The sequence below is a fragment of the Cherax quadricarinatus genome, chromosome 3, assembly GCF_038502225.1.
Source record: "Cherax quadricarinatus isolate ZL_2023a chromosome 3, ASM3850222v1, whole genome shotgun sequence".
Lineage (NCBI taxonomy): Eukaryota > Metazoa > Arthropoda > Malacostraca > Decapoda > Parastacidae > Cherax > Cherax quadricarinatus.
The window spans coordinates 55,379,565-55,399,752 of NC_091294.1; the positions used below are offsets into that span (position 1 = coordinate 55,379,565).

Below are 20,188 nucleotides of genomic sequence, written 5' to 3' on the forward strand. Positions count from 1 at the left end.
CCTAGGTACCTTCCCCTCTTTCATACATTTATTAAACAAAAGTACCAACCACTCCAACACTATAACTCCCCCTGCTTTTAACATTTCTGTCATGATCCCATCAGTTCCAGCTGCTTTACCCCCTTTCATTCTACGTAATGCCTCACGTACCTCCCCCACACTTACATTCTGCTCTTCTTCACTCCTAAAAGATGGTATACCTCCCTGACCAGTGCATGAAATTACCACCTCCCTTTCTTCCTCAACATTTAAAAGTTCCTCAAAATATTCTCGCTATCTACCTAATACCTCCCTCTCCCCATCTACTAACTCCCCTACTCTGTTTTTAACTGACAAATCCATACTTTCCCTAGGCTTTCTTAACTTGTTTAACTCGCTCCAAAATTTTTTCTTATTTTCATTAAAATTTCTTGACAGTGCCTCTCCCACTCTATCATCTGCTCTCCTTTTGCACTCTCTCACCACTCTCTTCACCTTTCTTTTACTGTCCATATACTCTGCTTTTCTTATAACACTTCTGCTTTGTAAAAACCTCTCATAAGCTACCTTTTTCTCTTTTATCACACCCTTTACTTCATCATTCCACCAATCGCTCCTCTTTCCACCTGCCCCCACCCTCCTATAACCACAAACTTCTGCCCCACATTCTAATACTGCATTTTTAAAACTATTCCAACCCTCTTCAACCCTCCCCACTACTCATCTTTGCACTAGCCCACCTTTCTGCCAACAGTCGCTTATATCTCCCCCAAACTTCCTCCTCCCTTAGTTTATACACTTTCACCTCCCTCTTACTTGTTGTTGCCACCTTCCTCTTTCCCCATCTACCTCTTACTCTAACTGTAGCTACAACTAAATAATGAACTGATATATCAGTTGCCCCTCTATAAACATGTACATCCTGGAGCCTACCCATCAACCTTTTATCCACCAATACATAATCTAACAAACTACTTTCATTACGTGCTACATCATACCTTGTATATTTATTTATCCTCTTTTTCATAAAATGTGTATTACTTATTACCAAATCTCTTTCTACACATAGCTCAATTAAAGGCTCCCCATTTACATTTACCCCTGGCACCCCAAATTTACCTACTACTCCCTCCATTACATTTTTACCCACTTTAGCATTGAAATCCCCAACCACCATTACTCTCACACTTGATTCAAAACTCCCCAAGCATTCACTCAACATTTCCCAAAATCTCTCTCTCTCTCCTCTACACTTCTTTCTTCTCCAGGTGCATACACGCTTACTATAACCCACTTTTCACATCCAATCTTTATTTTACTCCACATAATCCTTGAATTAATTCATTTATAGTCCCTCTTTTCCTGCCATCGCTTATCCTTCAACATTATTGCTACTCCTTCTTTAGCTCTAACTCTATTTGAAACCCCTGACCTAATCCCATTTATTCCTCTCCATTGAAACTCTCCCACCCCCTTCAGCTTCGTTTCACTTAAAGTCAGGACATCCAGCTTCTTCTCATTCATAACATCCACAATCATCTCTTTCTTATCATTTGCACAACATCCACGCACATTCAGACTTCCCACTTTGACAATTTTCTTCTTCTTATTCTTTTTAGTAATCTTTACAGGAAAAGGGGTTACTAGCCCATTGTTCCCGGCATTTTAGTTGACTTTTACAACACGCATGGCTTACGGAGGAAAGATTTTTATTCCACTTCCCCATGGATATAAAACGAAAAGTAATAAGACCAAGAACTATTAAGATAAAATCAAAGAAAACTCAGATGAGTGTGTATAAATAAACGTGTACATGTATGTGTAGTGTGACCTAAGTGTAAGTAGAAGTAGCAAGACATACCTGTAATCTTGCATATTTATGAGACAGACAAAAGACACCAGGAATCCCACCATCATGTAAAACAATTACAGGCTTTTGTTTTACATTCACTTGGCAGGACGGTAGTACCTCCCTGGATGGTTGCTGTCTACCAACCTACTACCTATGTATACTTTTTATTTATGTGTACCTATGAGACAGAGATAGAGAGACAGAGTGAAAGAGATACAGAGACAGACACAGACAGATAGAGGTAGACAGAGAGATAGACAGAGGAATACAGAGATAGACAGAGATGGACAGACTCTAAACTTGGGGTTAACATCACTTTCCTCTTAAAAGAGGAGTGTTAATATAACATTTCATCAGTGAATCCTCGGTGTTTGCCGCACTGTTTGCTCTAGCTGGCGCTCAGTTTAACTGGCTCCCACTAGGTACTAAGTGGTCCCAGATTTTTGTAATACAGTGCACACTGAGTGTTAGGACCCATCCTATGCTGACAAGGCATCTCAGGCCAATCATGCCAAATTTGAAGGCAGGAAAAATGAAACGTATATATATACGTTTGGGCACTACCTGTAAGAACGTATATATACGTTTGGACCTTTTAAGTGTTAAGGGTCCAAGCCATAGTTCTATGCCTTGTCCACAGGGTCCAAGAATTTTCATTTTTTTTTTCTTATGAAATGGTAGAGAATATTTCTGAATGTAATAAAAAAAAGTATGAAATTTGATGGAAAATTGACAAAATTACACTCGCATATTTTACTGTGTCAACGATATTTATGATATTTACGCATCGGCGATTTTGCCCACTTTGACTCTTATTTTAGGCCAATTACATTATTCCAGTTGACCAAATTCTTGGCTGTTTCACTAGTACCACTTGTATTTTATTAATTAAGCACAAGAAACTGCTCAATCAACTATTTCAACTACCCAATAAAATGTTCAGAAATTTGTAATTTGACCAATTTCACAAAAATTTCAAAATGCAGCCTTTCCTCAGTTAACAACGGAGTTCCGTTCCTAATACCACGTCGATAAACGAACACCTTTTACAACATTTTTAGTGTACTTTTAAATGTTTATACAGTAGTGTACTGTATATTGTAATAAACAGAATAGGGGAAATCAGCTCTAATATACAGTGGTCCCTGGTTTTTCGTAATTAATTCGTTCCAGAGAGTGTGACTATAATCGAAATTGACAATTTGCGAAACCATTTTCCAACATGAGAAATAATGTAATGGAGTGAATTAAAAAAGTTAAGAGAGCCTAGGGAACAAATGGATTTGTCAGTTAAAAACAGAGTAGGGGAGTTAGTAGATGGGGAGAGGGAGGTATTAGGTAGATGGCGAGAATATTTTGAGGAACTTTTAAATGTTGAGGAAGAAAGGGAGGAGGTAATTTCATGCACTGGCCAGGGAGGTATACCATCTTTTAGGAGTGAAGAAGAGCAGAATGTAAGTGTGGGAGAGGTACGAGAGGCATTACGTAGAATGAAAGGGGGTAAAGCAGCTTGAACCGATGGGATCATGACAGAAATGTTAAAAGCAGGGGGGGATATAGTGTTGGAGTGGTTGGTACTTTTGTTTAATAAACGTATGAAAGAGGGGAAGGTACCTAGGGATTGGCGGAGAGCATGTATAGTCCCTTTATATAAAGGGAAGGGGGACAAAAGAGATTGTAAAAATTATAGAGGAATAAGTTTATTGAGTATACCAGGAAAAGTGTACGGTAGGGTTATTATTGAAAGAATTAGAGGCAAGACAGAATGTAGGATTGCAGATGAGCAAGGAGGTTTCAGAGTGGGTAGGGGATGTGTAGATCAAGTGTTTACATTGAAGCATATATGTGAACAGTATTTAGATAAAGATAGGGAAGTTTTTATTGCATTTATGGATTTAGAAAAGGCATATGATAGAGTGGATAGGGGAGCAATGTGGCAGATGTTGCAAGTATATGGAATAGGTGGCAAGTTACTAAATGCTGTAAAGAGTTTTTATGAGGATAGTGAGGCTCAGGTTTGGGTGTGTAGAAGAGAGGGAGACTATTTCCCGGTAAAAGTAGGTCTTAGACAGGGATGTGTAATGTCACCATGGTTGTTTAATATATTCATAAATGGGGTTGTAAAAGAAGTAAATGCTAGGGTGTTTGGGAGAGGGGTGGGATTAAATTATGGGGAATCAAATACAAAATGGGAATTGACACAGTTACTTTTTGCTCATGATACTGTGTTTATGGGAGATTCTAAAGAAAAATTGCAAAGGTTAGTGCACAAGTTTGGGAGTGTGTGAAAAGGTAGAAAGTTGAAAGTGAACATAGAAAAGAGTAAGGTGATGAGGGTATCAAATGATTTAGATAAAGAAAAATTGGATATTAAATTGGGGAGGAGGAGTATGGAAGAAGTGAATGTTTTCAGATATTTGGGAGTTGACATGTCAGCAAATGGATTTATGAAGGATGAGGGTAATCACAGAATTGATGAAGAAAAAAAGTTGAGTAGTGCATTGAGGTATATGTGGAGACAGAAAACTTTATCTATGGAGGCAAAGAAGGGAATGTATGAAAGTATAGTAGTACCAACACTCATATGGGTGTGAAGCTTGGGTTGTAAATGCTGCAGTGAGGAGGCAGTGGAAATACCCTTTGTAAGGGCAATGTGTGGTGTAAATATTATGCAGAAAATTCGGAGTGTGGAAATTAGAAGGTGTGGAGTTAATAAAAGTATTAGTCATAGGGCAGAAGAGGGGTTGTTGAGGTGGTTTGGTCATTTAGAGAGAATGGATCAAAGTAGAATGACATGGAGAGCGTATAAATCTGTAGGAGAAGGAAGGCGGGGTAGAGGTTGTCTTCGAAAAGGTTGGAGGGGTTTTTGAGGTGGTTTGGTTATTTAGAGAGAATGGATCAAAGTTGAATGACACGGAGAGCATTTTAATCTGTAGGAGATGGAAGGCGGGGTAGGGGTCGTCCTCAAAAAGGTTGGAAGGAAGGGGTAGGGTAAGGGAGGTTTTGTGGGCGAGGGGCTTGGACTTCCAGCAGGCGTGCATGAGCGTGTTCGATAGGAGTGAATGGAGACGAATGGTATTTGGGACCTGACGATCTGTTGGAGTGTGAGCAGGGTAATATTTAGTGAAGGGATTCAGGGAAACCGGTTATTTTTATATAGCCGGACTTGAGTCCTGGAAATGGGAAGTACAATGCCTGCACTCTAAAGGAGGGGTTTTGGGATATGAGCAGTTTGGAGGGATATGTTGTGTTTCTTGATACGTATATGCTTCTAAACTGTTGTGTTCTGAGCACCTCTGCAAAAACAGTGATTATGTGTGAGTGAGATGAAAGTGTTGAATGATGAAAGTATTTTCTTTTTTGGGATTTCCTTTTTGGGTCACCCTTCCTCGGTGGGAGACGGCCGATTTGTTGAAAAAAAAAAAATTGGAAAATAAGTCACCATGGGCCCCAAGAAAGTTTCTAGTGCCTCTTCAATGATTAAGGAAATGTGTGCAAAGTGGGTTGAAGGTGCAAACCTTTATGGATGAAAATCACCCTAACACAACTATTGCAAGCCGTGCTTGTGACTATTACAGTGACAATGTTGTAGCCCATTTTAGGCAATTCTTAAAGGAACGGGAGGTACAGAGGTGTATGGACAGATTTGTTGTGCGACAGAGGTCCAGTGACTCTCAAGCTGGTCCTAGTGGCATTAAAAGAAGGGAAGTAACCCCAGAAAAGGACTTGATACATCAAGTCCTAATAGAAGGGGATTCCCTTTCTGAACAATAACAACTTCCACACTCCCCCCTTCTCCCATCCCATCAATCATCACCAGATCTTCAATGAAGGTAAGTGTCATGTATTCTATTCTTAGTAGAGTATTAATTGTGCATGTCTTCTTAAGTTTGTGTGTATTAAAATTAATATTTCATGTAAAAAAAAAAATTTTTTTTTTTAGATTTTTGGGTGTCTTGCACGGATTAATTTGATTTCCATTATTTCTTATGGGGAAAATTAATTCACCTTACGATAATTTTGGCTTACGATGAGCTCTCAGGAACGAATTAATAACGTAAGGCGGGGGTCCACTGTATATTACTAAATGTAAAAGGAGAAACTTTTGTTTTTCCTTTTGGGCCACTCTGCCTCGGTAGGATACGGTCTGTGTGTTGAAAGAAAGAAAGAAAATACATGAGTGAGAGGGGTTGGATTTGAGTGGGACTTGCACATGCGTAAATAAAGTTCTTCTTCTTTCAACAAACCGGCCGCATCCCACCGAGGCTGGGTGGCCCAAAAAGATAAAGAAAAGTTTCTCTTTTTAGATTTAATAATTTATACAGGAGAAGGGGTTACTGGTCCCTTGCTCCCGACATTTTAGTCACCTCTTACAACATGCATGGCTTGCGGAGGAAGAATTCTGTTCCACTTCCCCACGGAGATAATAGGAAATGAACAAGAACTAGTAAGAAAATAGAAGAAAACCCAGAGAGGGTGTTTGTATATATATGCTTGTACATGTATGTGTAGTGTGACCTAAGTGTAAGAAGAAGTGGCAAGACGTACCTGAAATCTTGCATGTTTATGACACAGAAAAAAGACGCCAGCAATCCTACCATCATGTAAAACAATTACAGGTTTCTATTTTACGCTCATTTGGCAGGACGGTAGTACTTCCCTGGGCGGTTGCTGTCTACCAACCTACTACCTTGGGTAAATAGAATTATCAAAGCTTATTTCTTGGGTAGCATTGAAAATTGGGTTGGGCAAATATTTTGTTAGTGGGATGGATTGTGAAAGACCTACCTAGTATGGGCCAACATGCCTGCTGCAGTGTTCCTCCTATCTTATGTTCTTGTGTTCTATCGTATTTCTCACCTTCTTTACCAAAGGCATGGCACTAGGAGCTTTCTTTGGAGCCATGGTGGCTTATTTAGCAGTTGTAAGCATTAAAATGAATGGAATATTATGAAATGTATCGTATGAATTCATGAGGTGATGGTCACTCGCTGATAAACAATGGCACACTGGCTGGGAATAAAGTGTGAGGCTGCTCGAGGCCGTGCGTACACGTCCAAGATGAAGGACTATTTACGACTCAAACGACAATTCACGAGTCAATGTTTTGACGAAATAAACGTTACGATTTTTGAAAATTATGACTTTCAATGCTTACGAAAAACAAGGAACCACTGTACATTATTTAAGTATGCATACTGGTCAAAGAGCCCGTTTTAAGTCCGAATCATCGGTAAACGAGTACATCGCTAAGTGAGGAGAGGCTGTATTTCAACTTCAAAATAGGTTCCAGAAAAAACAATGCAGGCATTCCTGGCACTAAAATAACATTTCCACTGTTTATTAGTTACATTTCCAGGCTTTAAATATGAATTCCATTTTGAATTTTTATTCACATGAAGAATTTTTATTACCACCAAATAATAGAAGATTTACTTCTTTCAAACAGGCCGTATCCCACAGAGGCCCAAAACAAAAAACAAAAGTCTGTCTTTTTAACTTTAGTAATGTATACAGGAGAAGGGGTTACTAGCTCCTTGCTCCCGGCATTTAATTTGCCTCTTACGACATGCGTGGCTTACAGAGGAAGAATTCTGTTCCACTTCCCTATGGAGATAAGAGGAAGTGAATAAGATTAGTAAGAAAATAGAAGAAAACCCAGAGGGGTGTGTGTGTGTATATATATATAGTGGAACCCCGAGTTTTGGCTGTAATCCGTTCCAGGAGCTAGGCCTAAACTTGAAACGGCCGAAAGTCGAAGCAATATTTCCCATGAGAAATAATGTACATACAATGAATCCATTCCGGACCCACCAAAATATTCACAAAAAAATACATTTTTAACCCATAACCGGTCCAAACGTATATATACGTTCACTACCCCAGTGCCCCAAATATTTTGAAAAAAATAAAAAAAAAATTTTTTAATGGAAATAAAGAGCACATTTTTCTAAGTGTTATGGGATAAAAAACAAATTAGGGTCAGTACTTAGAGATATGAGGCTGAGAAGTTGGCACTGGATGCTCATGTGACGGCAACATCAAGTCCTGCTGCTTGCAGAAGTGTTGCCGATATACCTTTTTTTCTCTCTTTCCTATTTTTTATGTAATTTTTATGTTCTGATAATTACAATTTATAGTAGTTCTTGTCATTTCATAACCAATCTTTGTTCTGACACTAGTATTAGGTACTGAAATTGTCTGAAATTGTATTCAAATTGTCACAAACACACTGACAGGTGGATATTTACACCTGCCTTTGCCATTTACTATTGTCTTGGAATATATACAAAGTATTTATAGATCCCAGCAATGTTTTGGATATGTGGAAGTATATAGTAATAATAATAATAATAATAATAATAATAATAATAATAATAATAATAATAATAATAATACATAATAATAATACATAATAATAAGTTCCCCTGAAGCATGTAAAACAAGCCTCAGTCCACTCCTGACAGTGAAGTGATAAGATGAGATAACGTAACAGTTGACATTTGATGAGTGTTGGCCCTCGCTTTGTTTTTGTTGGTACACAAACATGTTTGTCTGTCTGTCAAGCTCCCTGTCTATCTGTCTATCCATCTAGGTCTCTGTCTCAGAGAGAGCCACAAGACTACATCATCATGTTTACTCGTATCTTCAAGCAGAGTATAGCACTTTGTCTGGATTTTTTGGGTTATCCCAGATAATTTACACTATGTATACTTGTATTTATGTGTACCTGTGAGACAGAGATAGACAGAGACAGATAGAAAGTGATAGACAGACAGAGACAGAGATAGACATAGACACAGACAAACAAACGGAGCCAGGCCGCCAGCAGCCGGCCAGCCAATCAGCCAGCCAGCCTGCTGAACAAATATTGTGTTCCAGAATTATTTCTCTTTACTTAGGGCATAGGTTATAAGACATTCTGAAAGGGTGTTGCACAAATGTTTCTGAGCAAGTTACAGAGGTAATGAACTCACAATTTACAAAGGTAATGAACTCACAATTTACAAAGGTAATGAACTCACAATTTACGAAGGTAATGAACTCACAATTTACAAAGGTAATGAACTCACAATTTACCTTTGTAAATTGTGAGTTCATTACCTTTGTAAATTGTGAGTTCATTACCTCTGTAACTTGCTCAGCTATCAAAACTTTGGAGTCCGGTCCATGGACCAGTTACGTACCTCTGTAATCTTTTGACTACCGCCCACAGGATGGGTATGGGGTGCATAATAAACATATTAAACTAACTAACTAACAAATGTTTCACGGGTTATTATCAAGCTTTTTTTTTTTATGTTTCCTCGGCCACTTATGGCCACATCCACCTCAGAGCCACTAAACTCGGGGTCAGCATCACTGTCCTCTTAAAATGGGAGAGTTAATACTACATGAAATCAGTGAATCCCAGGTGTTCGTCGTGCTGTTTGCTCTAACTGGTGCTCCCACAAGGTACTAAGTGGTCCCAAATTTTTTTAATACAGTGCACACTGAGTGTTAAGACCCATTCTATGCTCACAAGGCATCTCGGGCCAATTGTGCCATATTTGAATGCAGGAAAAATAAAAGGTTTATATACATTTAGGGCACTAGTGATAAGAACGTATATATACGTTTGGACCATTTACGGGTTTAAGAATAACTATAGTTTAACATACATATAGTACTTCAAACATACATATAGTACTTAACCCTTTCAGGGTTTTGGCCGTACTAGTACGGCTTACGCCCTGGGGTTTTTGACGTACTAGTACGCCTAAATTCTAGTGCCCTCAAATCTAGCGAGAGAAAGCTGGTAGGCCTACATATGAAAGAATGGGTCTGTGTGGTCAGCATGTGCAGTATAAAAAAATCCTGCTGCACACAGTGCGTAATGAGAAAAAAAAAACATTGACCGTGTTTTTGGATTAAAACTACGACTTTGCACTGTATTTTCGTATGGTATTTATTGTTGTATTCTAGTTTTCCTGGTCTCATTTTATAGACTGGAAGACCAGAAACTGAGATGATTTTGACTGGTTTTACAATGAAAAGTACCTTGAAATTGAGCTCAAAGTAGCAGAAATGTTCGATTTTTACCAAAGTTCAAAAGTAAACAAATCATGCCAAGCGTCCAGTGCATGTCAACTGGTGAGTCTAATATTCTTTCACACGTGCGCTGATATTATTTATACCATTTCTACACTAATGCAGTAGTCTACATAGCAGTAAATCTTCTATTTTTTGTGAGAATAAAAATTCAAAGTGGAAAGCCAAAGAAATATAAGAGGGGCCTGGGGATGTGACTAACGAACAGAGAACTTGTTATTTTAGTGCCAGGAATGTCTTTCTTGTTTATTCTGGACCCTATTTGGAAATTTGCATCTTTTGAAATTTGTGTGAAATTGGCAAAATTGTTAAATTCTGACCACTTTATTGGATAGTTGAAATCGGTAAATGGGTGGTTTCTTGTACTCATTCGATAGAAAAAAATGGAGTTCTGGCGGAATAGTTTAAATTTTTGTCGACAAGTACACTGGAATTGGCCGAAAATAGGGCTCAAAGTGGGCAAAATCGCCAATGCATAAGCATCGTCGAGACCTCTAACTTCGTGAGAGCATAATTCTGTAAGTTTTCCATCAGATTTCATACTTTTGTTGTCATTATGATTGGGAAAAGATTCTCTATCTTTCCATGAGATTTTTTTTTTTTTTAAATTTGGGGACCCTGAGAACAAGTCTCGGAGAGGGCCTGGGGACCCTGAAAGGGTTAAATGAGTAATACAATACATAAATAAACATTTAAAATCACATTTACGTATACCTTTATTGAAGAGTCTTGCTGGCATCTGGAAGATAGGGAGAAGGAGAGAGGGAGGACTTACTGTTTGGAAGGGGAATCCCCTTAATGGCTTTAGGTAACAAGTTCTTATCTGGGGTTACTTCACTTTTTTGTCTTTTAATGCCAGTAGGACCAGCTTGAGAGTCACTGGACCCCTGTCGCACAAAATAACTTTCAAGAATGCTCTGTTTCTGGCGTCTCTTTAAGATTTGCCTAAAATGAGACATTGTTTTGTCACTGAACATGTTGCAGAGATGGCTTGTTTCAGCTTGCTCAGGGTGGTATTTTTCCACAAAACTTTGCAACTTATTCCACATTCCACACATGTCCTTAATCAATGAAGAAGCTTCCTCCTGCACTCCCTCTTCCTCCTCTTTTGAAGCAAGTTTATCAGCTATGATCTGATGCTGTTCCAGTTAAAGCTCTTGTTTCAACTGCTGCCACTATGAAGTTTCTTTGGGCCCATGATGGCTTATTTCACAGTCACATTCAATAAAGCACTAAACACAATGAATTTATTGTGAAATGTTTGGATGAGCACACAGGGTAATGTTCACTCAAGGATAAACAAAGGTAGACTGGCTCATGATGCCTGCGTGGAGAGGCGCGCAGGCACGGGCAGGCGGACAGGTCTGGTACTCTGGCAGAAACACGGGGCAGTAGCCAAAACTTGGGACAAAATTTAGCTGAATAAAGCGGCCGATACTCAGGGCGGCCGAAACTCGGGGTTCCACTGTACATGTTTGTACACGCATGTGTAGTGTGACCTAAGTGTAAGTAGAAGTAGTAAGACGTACGTGAAATCTTGCATATTTATGAGATGGAAGAAAGACACCAGCAATCCTACCATCATGTAAAACAATTACAGGCTTTCGTTTTACACTCGCTTGGCAGGACGGTAGTATCTCCCCGAGCGGTTGCTGTCTACCAACCTATGACCTAGAAGAAGATTTACTGTTCTGCAATATTGTAATATTTATTTTATTAACACATTGGCTGTCTCCCACCAAGGCAGGGTGGCCTGAAAAAGAAAAACTTTCATCATTATTCACTTCATCACTGTCTTACCAGAGGTGCACTTACACTATAGTTATAAAACTGCAGCATTAACACCCCTCCTTCAGAGTGCTGGCACTACTTCCCATCTCCAGGACTCAAGTCTGGTCTGCTGGTTTCCCTGAATCCTTTCATAAATGTTACCTGGCTCACACTAACAGCACATCAAGTCCCAAAAACCGTTTGTGTATATTTGCTCCTATCTAACATGCTCACGTATGCTTGCTGGAAGTCTAAGCCCCTCGCACATGAAATCTCCTTTACCACCTCCCTCCAATTGTAATAATTGTATAAATAATATCAGCACATTCGTGAATGTATGTTAGACCCACCAGTTGACTTATATTGGACGTGTGACATCCTGTGTAAACTCTTGCACATCTGCAAAAATCAAATATTTTCCCTATTTTGAGCTCAATTTCAAGTTACTTTCAGTACTAAAACCAATTGAAATCGTCTCTATTTCTGTAATATATCGTCTCTTCTATCAAATGAGACCAAGAAACCGCGAATACAACTGTAAAAACCATAATGAAAGTGTGCCTCAGAGTCTGTTTTAATCTAAAAACACCATTTTTTTTTTCTCTCAATGTACCATGTGCTACAGGATTTGTTTTATATGGCGCAGACTTACCACGTAGATCCATTCTCTCATATTTAGGCCCAAATTTACCGCTGACAGCTTGGTTGTGTGAGCTGAGCTCATGACGTAGAACTGCTGCTTGGACCCAGGCTTCAAAGTCATAGAACTATGGGACGGACCCTCGAAGGGTTAATGCAGACGTCTAACTACAACCCATACTATGTGATTTTCTAACCAGTGTATTTATTGCATCACTCTGCCAATCACACATCTCTGCTGAATTTTTCTCATTATTTTGCTGTGCCAATTCCAGGGCTTACTTAGAATTTATTGTTTGATTTTTAGTTTTATGGACCATGTTTTTTTTTGTGTATTCACTGATAACTTGCTCAAATCTTTCTTCTTCTTCTTTCAACAAACCGGCCCTATCCCACCGAAACAGGGTGGCCCAAAAAGAGAAACAAAAGTTTCTCTTAACTTTCTCAAATGTCTCTTATTAAATTTCTACTATTGGTACAATTTAGCTTCTCATGTGTTGCAAATTAGTCATATGCTCCATAGTCTATGATCATTCTTTACGACTCTTGTCCTGAATTTGGCTTCTAAAAACCCTTATTTCATTTAGTAGTTTAGCCCTTCTATCCTAAATACACCCTTGAACCCACCCCTATGTATAGATTCTAACTTTACTTATTCCAGCTCTTATTTTACTTCATGGGCTTATCCCTAAACTGCATTCAGGGATCCCTGTGTGTTACCTCTTCCCCTCTCCTCACCATCTCCTTTTCTCTCACTTAATTTTTTCCTTTGTGAAACCTGCATTCCTCTTTTTCACATACATTTGTCCTTCAATGTAAAGTTTTAGTGTTATTAAGGATGTTTGTGGAGCCATGCTGGCAAGTATCCTAGCAAAGAAAATGCACACTAAAGAATGAACCTTTGTTGGGACTACTTTTTGGTCTTTATAGAGTTCTATCAAGCTACACTGAGCAAAATGTTCATCTCATAAAAAGCATGTTCTGACATGTGTCTTCATTGTGGTTGGTAGTGCTTCGTTTGAATCCAGATATCTGTGCATCTTTCAGTCTTCAGGTGGTTTATTGGTCTTTGGTAAGTTAAGTGGTGACTTTCACAGTATGAAAAGTTATTCACAATTGCTCCAACATTCTTGGTTGCACTTTCACCTATCACTGGAAAACTAGATGGTTTTCACTCTTACACTGTTATGTTGCTCTCTCGTACTGTAATCTAATTACTTTTTTTTAACACTGGCTGTCTCCCACCTATGTAGGGTGACCCAAAAAAGGCACACTTTCACCATCATTCATACTATTACTGTCTAACCAGAGGCGTGTAGATATGATGGTTCAGATTTCCCTCCAAACAGTAAATAACCCCATCCCTCCTTTGGAGTGCAGGCACTGTGCTTATTGCCAGTAAATGCCTTTGGTAATGGTCCAGACCTGTTGGCACTAACTCCATCGAAATACTCTTTTTCCCTGTCATCTTGTATTGTTTTCACATTACTGTGACTTATTGTAGCTTTGTGTGGGAACTTATTGATGGAGTAATATATTCATAGACCATCCTATACTACAGAAAAAGCCTAACACAGTAACATACTTATAATAAGAGTGGTTTTGGTCTACTGATAGTTATATTTTTCTACAGCATGAGAAAGTGCCACAACCCAAGACTCTCAATGAAATCAGCCATTAGTCAAGAGAGTACTTCTAAGGTACCACTGCAGGTTACTTCTACAACAGTATCATCTCCGACCATAGTCAAAGAGACACGAAAAGCTCCTGTCATTAATATAAAAGTACCAGAGGAAAAAACTGAATTACCTGAAGTTTCAAGTGAGAGTGTATGTAAATCATCACAACAAGAGAAGGGGGTATTTGTTCCAAGACAAGTGACTCGTACTCTGCCAGACCAGAAGGTATGTAAAATTTGATTGCATTTAATTTTTTTTTTTGTGGAGTGTTAGGATTAAAACTCATAATTTTTAAATAATTATTACTGGAGGGAATTTGAATGTTAGTTTGGTAAATTTGTTAGTTATTTAGAAAACTTAAATACTTAGGATTTGGTATGTAAAGTTGTAAGGGTAGCCAGTACATTTGTTTTCATAAACATAAACTTGGCTACTGCATAATATATTAATAAATCTTTCTTTCTTTCAACCCTGGGCGGTTGCTGTCTACCAACCTACTACCTAGTATAATAATAAATATTACTATTTAAAAGTGATAGTATAGGATATTAACCTTTTAATAGTACAGAAGTGATATCAATGTGTGTGACGTACTGGTACAGTTTTTCATACCTTTGAATACACCACTTTTTTTTTGTTGCTTTGTGGGTTTGGTGCAGTTTTTTTATTGAGATATGCCATCATGAGTACAAAGAAGGATACAGAGATGAAAGCAAAAAGTAAAGTTGTAAAAAGCATTGTTGAGTTTCAAAAAGAAGTCATTAAAATGTATGAAGAATATAGGCTCTGCATGGTCAATAGAGCAAAACTTTTTGGTAACTCAGTCTACCATTAGCACAAACTGGGCCAAAGGGAAAAAATTAAAGCAGCTGACCCTGAAAAAGGTGCAAAAGTGATATCAAAGCAAAGGCCACGGATTTTTGAGGAGGTTGAAAAACTCTTGTTCATTTGGATAAACAAAAAACAGTTACAGGGTGATAGTGTTTCAGAGGCCATTATTTGTGAAAAAGGGAGGAAGTTGCATGACGACCTCAAAAAAAAAAAAAAAAAAAAAAGGAACAAGTGCTGAAATGTAATCCTTCAAGGCTAGTTGGGGATGATTTAATAATTTTAAGAGAAAGATCTGGCATTCATAGTGTGGCCAGGCATGGGGAGGCTGCCAGTGTTGACAAAATGGCTATTGAAAAGTATGTTGCTGAATTCCAATAGTACTTAGAGGCTGAGGGATTTCTCCTCTAATTTCTCTCCTAACAAGTGATTTAATTGTGATGAGACAGGCCTCTTCTGGGAGAAAATGCCCAAGGGGACCTACATAACTGAAAAAGAAAAGTCAGTGCCAGGACACTAGCCAATGAAGACAGGCAAGTGGAGACTTGAAACTGAAACCCTTAGTTGTTTATCATTTTGAAAATACGCAAGTTTTTAAGAAGATCAGTGTTATGAAAAACAAATTGGCTGTAATGTGGAGGGCCAACACAAAAGCTTGGGTAAGAAGACATTTTTTATTGTGTGAGTTCATGAGGTCTTTGCTCCTACTTTCAAAAACTACCACATTAAAAAATAACTGTCACTCACCCTCCAACTCCTGCTCACCCTCCAAGCTTGGAAAACAAGTTGCTGGAGCAGTTAAGTTTATAACTGTGAAATTCTTGCCTCCTAATGCCACTCCTCTCATCCAGCCCATGGACCAGCAGGTCATTTCTAACTTCAAGAAACTACACCGAAGCACTTTTTGCAAGGTGCTTTGAAGTCCCTTCAGAAACAAATTTAACCCTTTCAGGGTCACCAGGCCCTCTCAGAGACTTGTTCTCAGGGGTGCCCAAATTTAAAAAAAAAAAAAAAAATTTTTCTTATGAAAAGATAGTTATTTTTTTTTCTAAACATTATAGGCTAAACAAAATTTTTTTACCATCAATACTTACTGAGATATGGAGGCGTGAAGCTGACAGAAAATGCCCTGTATATGGTAACGTCGCCGACTGCCGTCACCTGGTATTATTTTATTTATCTTTTTATGTATTATTTTCTATTATTTTTTAATTTTTTTCCAAGTAACTTTTATGGCCTGTGAGACCAATGTGAGCACTATTTTGTAAGTTATTTCTTTTTCTATACTACACAATAACTACATAAACACTGTTGTCACTGTTTTGTTTACAGAAAATATTTACACGAACAAACAATATGAAATATTGTTTATTACTATTTTTCTATATTTATATACATATATATAGTCACATGGAATGTTTCTAGAAATTCTGCAGCCTGTGGAAGTCTTTGAAACATGGTGTCATGCACAGTGGTGTTTTACACTCCTCACACATAAAACGAGTGTCTCTGCGTTGTTGTGGGCATTTTTTTTTTTTTTTTTTTGTATGTGCACAGATGTAACATCTCTTCTGAGCCTTTTTCTTGAAAGCAGTAGCAGGCAGTTTTGCTAGAAAGTGATCACCATGCTTCAGACGAGAAGGTAGTTGTTGATAATTTAGTGGGCGGTCTATTGCAGGTGCTGTTCCTTGGTACTTGAATATACTATTTGTCTGATGACAGACAAACAGAATTTGCCATATGGTGGTTTGTTTCTGGTCCTCATCTTATACATATTATAAGCATTGAGCATGGAAATGTCCAGAAGTTGGAAAGAGTTTTATGCACCACTTATAACTCTTGTGAACACAATCAGCAAACCCAATCTGCATGTCACATTTGTTCACTGAGTGCATATTGAGGGTGTAGTCAATCACAGCTGCAGGTTTTAGAATGGGTTCATTGCTTTCTCTATGCTGCCTGCCAGTGTCTGCCATTTCATTAGGGTGAACGATGACAACAGTGTGACATCTCGTTTGTCATGCCACCGAAATGCCATGATGTCATTGGCAGCAAACGCCTGCACCTCACCTCTACGAGTGCCAGCGTCAAACCTGGGCATATGTTTACAATTTGCACGCATTGTACCACACACATCTGTCACGTTCACTCGCAAAAAATCACTGAGTGAGGGGCTTGTGTACCAGTTCTGTCTTTCTTTCAACACACAAGCCGTACCAACAATACCACCAGTCTGATAACATTCTTCTTTGCAAATATACAGGGTCTAAAGCCAGCAACTAACAACAAAATACCTTTCATCCGTGGACTGCTTGCAGAGGCAAAGGCAATGTTCGCGGCTTTCACTGAGACCCACATAAAGGATCACTTGGACAACGAAATATGGATCCCAGGTTACAACCTATACAGATGTGACAGAGTGAACAGGCAAAAGGGGGGGGGTTGGCCTGTACATTGCAGAGTCACTTGTTTGCACAGAACTGCTTAATGCCTCAAATGATGTAGTGGAAGTTTTAGCAGTAAAGGTCGAGAACCAAAACCTAGTCATTGTGGTAGTCTACAAGCCTCCGGATGCAACATCCCAGCAATTCGAGGAACAGCTGTTAAAAATTGACCACTGTCTGGAAAATCTTCCAGCTCCTGCACCCAACATCTTGCTCCTGGGGGATTTCAACTTAAGGCACCTAAAATGGAGGAATATAGCAAATAATATTGTTGTAGTAATAACACCAGGAGGCAGCTCTGATGAAAACTCACACTCACACGAGCTTTTAAATCTGCACAAAATTCAATTTAAACCAGCAAATAATAGAGCCTACTAGACTGGAGAATACACTAGACCTCATCTTCACTAACAATGATGATCTGATAAGAAATGTCACCATATCAAAAACAATATACTCAGATCACAACATAATTGAGGTTCAGACATGTATGCGTGGAGCCCCAGACCGACAAAATGAGACTAGTCACGAGGGAGCATTCACCAAATTCAACTTCAATAACAAAAACATAAAGTGGGACCAAGTAAACCCAGTCCTAACCGATATAAGCTGGGAAGATATACTAAGCAACACAGACCCCAACTTATGCCTAGAACAGATTAACTCGGTGGCACTCGATGTATGCACAAGGCTTATTCCTCTAAGAAAAAGGAGGAGTAGATGTAAAATAGAAAGAGACAGGCGCTCCCTTTACAGGCGACGGAAAAGAATAACAGAGCGGCTAAAAGAGGTCAATATATCTGAAATGCGTAGGGAGACACTGGTCAGAGAAATAGCAAGCATCGAACTTAAGCTAAAAGAATCCTTTAGGAGTCAGGAATCGCGGGAAGAACTAAAAGCCATAAATGAAATCGAAAGAAACCCAAAGTATTTCTTCTCCTATGCCAAATCAAAATCGAGAACAACGTCCAGTATTGGGCCCCTACTTAAACAAGATGGGTCCTACACAGATGACAGCAAGGAAATGAGTGAGCTACTCAAGTCCCAATATGACTCAGTTTTTAGCAAGCCGCTAACCAGACTGAGAGTCGAAGATCAAAATGAATTTTTTATGAGAGAGCCACAAAATTTGATTAACACAAGCCTATCCGATGTTATCCTGACGCCAAATGACTTCGAACAGGCGATAAATGACATGCCCATGCACTCTGCCCCAGGGCCAGACTCATCAGTTCATCAAGAACTGCAAGAAGCCCCTATCACGAGCCTTTTCCATCCTATGGAGAGGGAGCATGGACACGGGGGTCGTCCCACAGTTACTAAAAACAACAGACATAGCCCCAGTCCACAAAGGGGGCAGTGAAGCAACAGCAAAGAACTACAGACCAATAGCACTAACATCCCATATCATAAAAATCTTTGAAAGGGTCCTAAGAAGCAAGATCACCACCCATCTAGAAACCCATCAGTTACACAACCCAGGGCAACATGGGTTTAGAACAGGTCGCCCCTGTCTGTCTCAACTATTGGATCACTACGACAAGGTCCTAAATGCACTAGAAGACAAAAAGAATGCAGATGTAATATATACAGACTTTTCAAAATCCTTCGACAAGTGTGACCATGGCGTAATAGCGCACAAAATGCGTGCTAAAGGAATAACAGGAAAAGTCGGTCGATGGATCTATAATTTCCTCACTAACAGAACACAGAGAGTAGTCGTCAACAGAGTAAAGTCCGATGCAGCTACGGTAAAAAGCTCTTTTCCACAAGGCACAGTACTCGCTCCCATCTTGTTCCTCATCCTCATATCCGACATAGACAAGGATGTCAGCCACAGCACCGTGTCTTCCTTTGCAGATGACACCCGAATCTGCATGACAGTGTCTTCCATTGCAGACACTGCAAGGCTCCAGGCGGACATCAACCAAATCTTTCAGTGGGCTGCAGAAAACAATATGAAGTTCAACGATGAGAAATTTCAATTTCTCAGATATGGTAAACATGAGGAAATTAAATCTTCATCAGAGTACAAAACAAATTCTGGCCACAAAATAGAGCGAAACACCAACATCAAAGACCTGGGAGTGATTATGTCGGAGGATCTCACCTTCAAGGACCATAACATTGTATCAATCGCATCTGCTAGAAAAATGACAGGATGGATAATGAGAACCTTCAAAACTAGGGAGGCCAAGCCCATGATGACACTCTTCAGGTCACTTGTTCTATCTAGGCTGGAATATTGCTGCACACTAACAGCACCTTTCAAGGCAGGTGAAATTGCCGACCTAGAAAATGTACAGAGAACTTTCACGGCGCGCATAACGGAGATAAAACACCTCAATTACTGGGAGCGCTTGAGGTTCCTAAACCTGTATTCCCTGGAACGCAGGAGGGAGAGATACATGATTATATACACCTGGAAAATCCTAGAGGGACTAGTACCGAACTTGCACACGAAAATCACTCACTATGAAAGCAAAAGACTTGGCAGACAATGCACCATCCCCCCAATGAAAAGCAGGGGTGTCACTAGCACGTTAAGAGACCATACAATAAGTGTCAGGGGCCCGAGACTGTTCAACTGCCTCCCAGCACACATAAGGGGGATTACCAACAGACCCCTGGCAGTCTTCAAGCTGGCACTTGACAAGCACCTAAAGTCAGTTCCTGATCAGCCGGGCTGTGGCTCGTACGTTGGTTTGCGTGCAGCCAGCAGCAACAGCCTGGTTGATCAGGCGCTGATCCACCAGGAGGCCTGGTCACAGACCGGGCCGCGGGGGCGTTGACCCCCGGAACTCTCTCCAATTAAACTCCAGGTATCCCACCAAGGCAGGGTGGCCCAAAAAGAAAAACGAAAGTTTCTCTTAAATTTGGTAATTTATACGGGAGAAGGGGTTACT

At 39.4% G+C, this 20,188-nt stretch overlaps 1 protein-coding gene across 1 annotated transcript in view; it reads left to right on the top strand.

The window, feature by feature from the left end:
- Nucleotides 1–20,188, top strand: part of LOC128705920 (histone lysine N-methyltransferase trithorax) — a 382,322-nt gene that overhangs the window by 155,501 nt on the left and 206,633 nt on the right. The window contains exon 7 of the mRNA XM_053801012.2: nt 13,965–14,235. Coding sequence (XP_053656987.2) covers nt 13,965–14,235 — 271 coding nt within the window. The remainder of the gene's footprint in view (nt 1–13,964; nt 14,236–20,188) is intronic.